General features: G+C 46.4%; 1 protein-coding gene across 1 annotated transcript; it reads right to left on the bottom strand.

Moving 5' to 3' along the window:
- Nucleotides 1–253: 253 nt before the first annotated feature.
- IAH1 (isoamyl acetate-hydrolyzing esterase 1 homolog (S. cerevisiae)) lies at nucleotides 254–6,230 on the bottom strand (the record flags this gene model as incomplete). Its single annotated transcript, XM_010020156.1, has 5 exons — nucleotides 254–436; nucleotides 1,235–1,353; nucleotides 4,529–4,690; nucleotides 5,495–5,643; nucleotides 6,178–6,230. Coding segments are annotated over 5 exons (666 nt in total), but the record flags the coding sequence as incomplete, so codon positions are not given.
- Nucleotides 6,231–7,196: the final 966 nt, after the last annotated feature.

Here is a 7,196-nt window from a genome sequence, read left to right as displayed (position 1 = left end):
CTGTGAGAGACTCATTTTCTTCCAAATCTTCCAAGGAAGGAGCTGGTCCTCGCCATGGATACTTACACTACCAGCACAAGCAGCATGTTGATGAGCCACCCCATGACACAGCCAGAGCGGTCATATCTTTTATTCTCCCACAGCCCAAGAGAAGGGGACTGGGCAGAGCAGTGTCAGGGGACGCTCCTTCCCCAGGCATGCAGTAGCTGCTCACAAGCAGGCAGGCTTTGTCCAGCAAGGCTGCTTCAGCTCCTCACTGCAGGGCTTCTGGCAGAAGAGTGGCCTCGGGGTGCATGTGGTCCACATCACGCCAGTATGGAAGCAGGAAAGGAAGAGCTGACAGTTTCTTTTCCAGGCGTGACCACAGTTGTGCTGCTAGAAAGCTATTGCCTCTTGGTGATAAATGAAGACCATCAGACAGATAAGAAGAGAAATCCTGCAGGGGAGGTTAAAACGTGTCAGTGTATTTGCTAGTTGCAAATAGAAGGTCTTGAGTAACTGTTAAATTCTTCAGAGCCAGCTGGATTACGAACTGGGTTTATTTTTCACCGTTTGTATTAAAGTATTACGAGAACGTTCTGATGGCCAAAGGCACTGCTGTTCATCAAGAAAAGATCATGGAATTAAGTAGTGTAATCAAAATATTGAGTCTACTGCACTACTGAACAGTCAACTGCACCAGGGAGTGTGGGAGAGAGGAAAGCTCGAGTGTCCAAACTGGAGTTATCCTCCTACAGGAAAAGCCTGCATCCCCTGTCACACAGATGAGTGTGGGTATTTGGTCAGATACATCAGTGAGGCCCCGGTGCAGCCCCACCTCACACTGACATTACCCCAGTGCTGTGCAGGTTGCCCAGAGAAGCTGTGGCTGCCCCATCCCTGGCAGTGTTCAAGGCCAGGTTGGACAGGGCTTGCAGCAACCTGGTCTAGTGGAAGGTGTCCCTATCCCTGGCAGGGGGTTGGAACTAGGCCCTTCCAACCCAAACCATCCTGTGATGCTATGAAAAGGTTATTTACAAGTAATGCTCCCAGGGGACATTTACTAAGCATATATAACAGCCAGGTTGTGTTAAGCTTTTTTTCTCAAAGCCCACTATGAAGCTTTCTGGATTATTTTTTCCCTTCCCAAAGTGTAATTTGGATGTATTACGATCATGTAGCACTACCAGTGCCTCTAAGCTATATGATGCACTTCACAACTCATGACGGTTTCTAAGTCTTTCTGACATCATACCTGATTGTTCTGCATCAGTGTCCAGAGGTCGACTACATCAGTTCCACAGTCCCTAGCGACCTGAACACAGGCCTGGGCATACTCCCCAGTGGTTGCATTGCAGCGATTCAATTTGTCACCTATCCATCAGAGACAAAGAAAACATTTAGCAGTTGTGACTGATCCACCCTGATTTCAGTCCTCTGCAGCACACACAATGTATACCAATTTGTTAAACCAACCCATATATCATAGAATCACAGAATAGTTAGGGTTGGAAAGGACCTTAAGATCATCTAGTTCCAACCCCCCTGCCATGAGCAGGGACACCACACACTAAACTGTATGTCGCCCAAGGCTCTGTCCAATCTGGCTTTGAAATATATATAACCAATTACAAACCAAATCAGAAGCATGTAGATTTCAGTGGCTGGAAGCTAAAGCTTGGTGAGTCTCTTTCAGGGCACCTTGTGGTTTTGAGGCATTTGAAAACATGTTTCTTGTTAACAGATGTGCAAGAGGTGAGAGAGGCAATAGGCATACAGGGTAAAGGTGTGCTGCTCACAGCTTCCACCTTCCGGCAAGCTGTGACTAGCACGTGGAATAGAGCGAAGGAAATGTAAATCTATTTACAAGCTTGCCTTCTGCTTCTTGGGTGACATCCAACATTTAACATCTCCTTGCAGTAGTCTCACATGTAGATCCAAAGCTTGATTAGCACCCACAAATGGTACCTTTGTGCGTGCAGTTAACTGGGAGCTGGCCGGTCAGCCTGTGCCCAGTGCCAGCAGTTCTGCATGGAGCACAGGGAAACTTTGGGGCAGGATATCATTAAGTTACCCTTTTTTTTAATGGGACCTATAATGCAATTGTTCAACTCCTACTCTACTCCCTCCTTGCATCTGATGATTCCCACCTCTTCACGCTGCCACCTCCTTCCTACCACCATTTGTTTTCATCATCAAAATAATCCTGGCAGCCCCACTGGTCCTTCCCCACAACTGTACATTTCCTACCTCCTCCTTTCTTTAGCTTTCTTCCTAGTTTAACTCACCCATGGACTGAGTGGCCCTTCAGCTCACTCAGCCTCCACCACGCAGAGCTCCCTTTGTTGCCATGTTCCCTGTGATGGTGTCAGTCTCACCTCCCCAGGTGAGGTCCTGCAGTCCTGCCCCTTCCTGGTTTTATGACTTCTATCCTAGCAGAGTTGATAACTCTCCCTTTGCCTTTTCTTTCATTGCTAGCATTACTTCCTGACTGTTTCATCTCCTCTTCCATTCTGGAAGTGCGCACACACGTGCTCTCAATGTGCAGCTCTGCAGAAACATGTGCTGGGTCTGTAAGTGAAGAGCAGCAGGCAAAGGAAGCTCAGGGAACATGGGGGTATGCTGGGGGACCAAGAAGGCAACCTAGTGATTTATCCTGACCTGCACATCCCACCCTGCCTTGTGACAGCCAGCAGTGGGGAGCAATGGCTTAGGGGAAACTCAGAGACACCAGATGATAGATACATCTGGGTGTGTGGGACTGACCTGGAGGAGCTGCCCGTTGCCCTGGTCAGGTCAATGCCTTCCGCCTACAGAAACTCACAGCTCACAGGAGCCCTGCAGTGACTGGAAGAAGGTTCACATCACACCCAATCTCAAGAAAGACAATAAAGGACCTGGGGAACTGTTTATCACTCAGCCTCACCTCAGTGCCGGAAAGATAGTGGGGTTACCTCCTCTTGGGATTCATTTCCAAACACATGAAGGACCAGAAGGAACTATCAACACAAACCTAGCAAAGCCAGATAGTGCTTGACCACCCAATTCCCTTCTGCGATGAATTAATGGCTACACAGATGACGAAGAGCAGCTCTGACCTTAGTAAGGGCTTTGACTCCGTCTCCCACAGCACTCTGACTTGGAAGCTGAGCTTCTTTTTGCGCCTCTTTTCACACCTGGATGGATGTTCCTGTGAACATCATCACCTCTCCTTTGCTGTAATATTCTAACTGACAAAACCAGAAATAAACACATTTCCCCTGGATACTAGCTGAGGGCAGATGATCTGATAATGCCACTAACTGTGCCCACAATATTCCATTTGTGGTGCACAGTCTGAGACCACCCTGTCTTTCGTTCCATCCCTAGACAGCAATCTCTTTTAGACAGATGCTGTCAGATTCAACACTTTAAGTGCAAGTTTCTTCCCTCTCTACCCCCTAAAAAAGGTAGTTGTAAGATGAAAATTAATTAACAACATTTTAGAGGTGTTACTTGATAGCTAGGAGCCAGATAAGCAGCATTCATCATGTACTCACCTAACATTGCAAGAGGACAATATGGATCCATGTGTTGCAAACTAGGGCTATAGTGGGAGCTGGGCACACACAGAGGAAAGGCTGCTCTGTGCCTACCTGCCCCTTTGTCCCTATCCAAGGATCTACTACTGCCACATACATCAAGTCTGATGTCTGACCTGCTACAGCTGCTACTGTCTTACACAGCTTGTATTACTCTTTGGAGGACTTTCTCTCCTTTTCTACATTAAATACAAAAACTGCCTCACTGGATAAGTCTGAAAGTCCAGAGTCTGTATTTACCTGAATCTAACTCAAAAGTCTTTTATAAATGCGCAAGAAGTGGACAAGTCCCAAAAGAGGACTCGTTCTCAGGAGGCATAAACTGTCGCTGCTGGAGTCAGTGGGATTATGGCAATTTCCACCAGCAGCACAGTATGAAGTAAGCAGTGCTCTTATGTCTCTATTTTTAGAATTACCTTGAACAACATCATAATGAAAAATCATTTAATCACTTTTTGCTTCCTTCCCAGGTACTTTTATTAGCATCCTTAGATTACAACATCCTTAGGGAGGGAGGTGTAAACTTAAAATAAACCTGGCTAGGATATTACTGTTTATTCAAATAGATGGCAAATACACTGTGACTATTGTAAATTTTTCTAAGGCACACAATGCCAGAATTTCTTCCATAATTCAGGTTATTTTGGGAGCTGCCAGGACATGTTGCAGTCTGCCTAGGACATCTCAGCAAAACTTGTGTCCTCAAAGGGCAGACACTTCTGCCAGTTCTATGCACAAACAGTTCTATCAACACTTTCAAAAGGATGCTACTGATTAGTTTGTAGTTACTCCACGAGCTTGTCTGAAAGTTCTTTAGCAAGCCAGCTACTAGTCCTGTTTTCCATCAGCTCTAAGAACATCGTTGCAATCTGGCATAAGCACGAAGTGAATCACCTCTCAGCCTGGGATCAGGAACTTGCACTCTGTTGGTAAAATGCTGAGGTTCTGCCCATCCACGTAACTCTTACCTTTGGCAAGACACTCCTTTTCCCAAGCTGATTCCTGAAGAGGTGGTGGCGTTATCAAAATAATCCTGTCTTCAGTAATATCTACTGACTTGAGATACTGTATCATGCTCCTCAAGTTTGCAGCGTACTCCTCCAAAGGAACATGTTGCTTCGGGTTCAGATCTGTTCAGGGATGGAGCACATGCATTAGTGATGTTAAACTGCTCACAGGTTTATTACATGGTACAATGTGCTTTGAACACAGCATATGAATGTGGGCACTTATTCTGAGTACGCAGGTCACCTCAGCCACTGGTGCAGGAGGTGTGGCAGGAAAACACTGTTCCTCAACATCCAAAGCAGACAAATCAAGATCTTAAACACAGCACTTTCACCTAACACAGACAAGGCACAGGGAAAACAAAATACAATGAAAAATAATTTCTTTTTAGATGCTTTTTCTTACAACTGCATATCTTAGTTTTCGATCACATAATCACCTCAAACCTCACTGAAACAGAACCTAAGATTTTTACCCCCCTTGGATGCAGAGAAAATTGGGAAAATTCCCATGGATGTCGAGTCAGTCCTTCATGCACTGATGTGATCATTTTGATGAGACAAGCTCTGCATGCTGCTATGCTTATCTTAAAGAGAATCCAAATGCTCATTCCTTCCTTCATTTCCTCAACCAAGAACTCATCAGCCTGCTTTAAAGGCAGAAAAATCAGCAGGGTGCCTAACTCCGATTTTAGGTGATGGATACACGACTGATTCTTGAGCACCTTGAAATTTACTTCTGATAGTAAAACTTGGCAAGAGGGAGAGGAATAGAAGGCACTGAATGGTGTAAATACAGATACGATTGAAAACAATCCAGTGTAAAAATGAAGAGAGGGCAGCTGGTGCCAGGAAAGTCTGTGGTGTTCTGCCTTCCCTGTAAAACTGTCTTAAGAGTCATGGGGTTAGGGAGGGAAGGCACAGTACCTTTCAAAGCACTGTCGTTAGCTCCAAAGAAAATAGTAACTGCAACAGTACTCTCAGCACCAGCACTTTCAGTGATCAGCCTCGGCAAGATCAATTTAGCCCATCTGGTGTTGTACCCCGAGAGTCCGCGGTTCACAACATCACATTTTCTGAAACAGAAACACGTATCAAAAAGAAGAGTCCTCCCCGCACATCAGGATAAAACCTGGGACACTCTGAAGCACTCTGCCAGGATACCTGCCTCCATCCCTCTCAGAAGTGATGAGGTGTCACAGGAGTTTTCAATGGGATTATAACTTCGTGTCTTGAAAGTGCACAAACAGCAATCTTGACAATCACTAAGGATTTAAGTGTTCCAGGACCAGTTGGATGGGGCTTTGAGCAACCTGCTCTAGTGGAAGGTGTCCCTCCACAGGGCAGCAGGGTTGGAACTAGATGAGCTTTAAGGTTCCTTCCAATCCAAACCATTCTGTGTTTTTTTTTAATTTCCACTCAAATTTTGAGTGGAAAGAAACACCCAGTATTTCCACCAGTACTGGGCAGGTTACCACTAAGGCAGTTCCACTTTAATAAATTGTTAATAAATAAATACACATTAAATATTAACTTGTGTTGGTTTTCTTTTAGAAAAGCTGCACACCTTCTCGCATGCCAGACATTACTTTTGGAATTTAACCTCTTACCTGACCAGCCTCTCAGCAAGATACGCTCCCCAGCCGTTTTCCCGGAAGGAGAACTGAAAGCAAGGAAAACTGTTAGAGCCTCACTGGAAGAACTCACTCCCCAGCAAGTCACTCCCATCACCTGCATCTTCCCTCCCTCCTCAAAAGCTTTTCGCACACAGCCTCTGGCACTGCTGCAGCAACGCTTCCTCCCTCCCAGCCTGTCCTGTCCTGTCCTGTCCTGCAGAGATCCAACAGTCTGGGTCTTACGTATTCACACAACCGGCATCAGAGCAACCTGGTACCACACCTACAAAGGGACAGACCCTGTGGTCCCTTTGTCATTAAAACTGACTGCTGCCGGGCTGCAGTTTCTTTTTGGCTGGTGAGATTTGGGGGTTTAGCACCTTTTCCTAAGATCCTTTCACTGTGCCTTCATTCCAGAGAGCACCTCAAAAATCCTCTCTCCACATGCTGCTTCAGAACGCAGTTCGATGCCTACCTCTTCTGGTAGTGGAAAAACTAATCCCCTCTCTTCATTCTCACTGCTGCAGCACCCTCACTGTTCCAGTGCTGCAGTGGGTCAGTTTAGACCCTGGATCTCCCATCAAAGATAACCTTCATGTTTAGCCGAATCTTTCTGCACCAGAGCAGCTCTGTGACCTGCTCCACTGTGCAAGAGGTAGGGACACGAAATGAACACTCAAAAGCCGGTCCTGCTCACCAGAGATGTTCACCAAGTCCAGTCATGTTGACAGTGCCTCCAGGGGAGGTGAGCTCTACACAGGGCGCACCAGGAGCTGGGACCGGGATGTGTGAGGGCCACAACAGACAACAGGCCGTCCTCCCTGACTGGAAAACCACTGCCACCCACACACCAGAAGCTACACTTTCACCAAACCACACTGCTAACACAGGAACTTAAAGCTTCTCCACACACAGGCTCTAAACCTCATTAAAGACCACCAGTGCGAAAGCTCCTGAACACTCTCACGGGAGAATCACCAGGGACATTACGCCGGGCCTCCTCCCCGCCTCAG

This window comes from Nestor notabilis, unplaced genomic scaffold (assembly GCF_000696875.1).
Source record: "Nestor notabilis isolate BGI_N333 unplaced genomic scaffold, ASM69687v1 scaffold15800, whole genome shotgun sequence".
NCBI classification, from domain to species: Eukaryota; Metazoa; Chordata; class Aves; order Psittaciformes; family Psittacidae; genus Nestor; species Nestor notabilis.
This window is presented reverse-complemented; position numbering and strand designations above follow the sequence as displayed.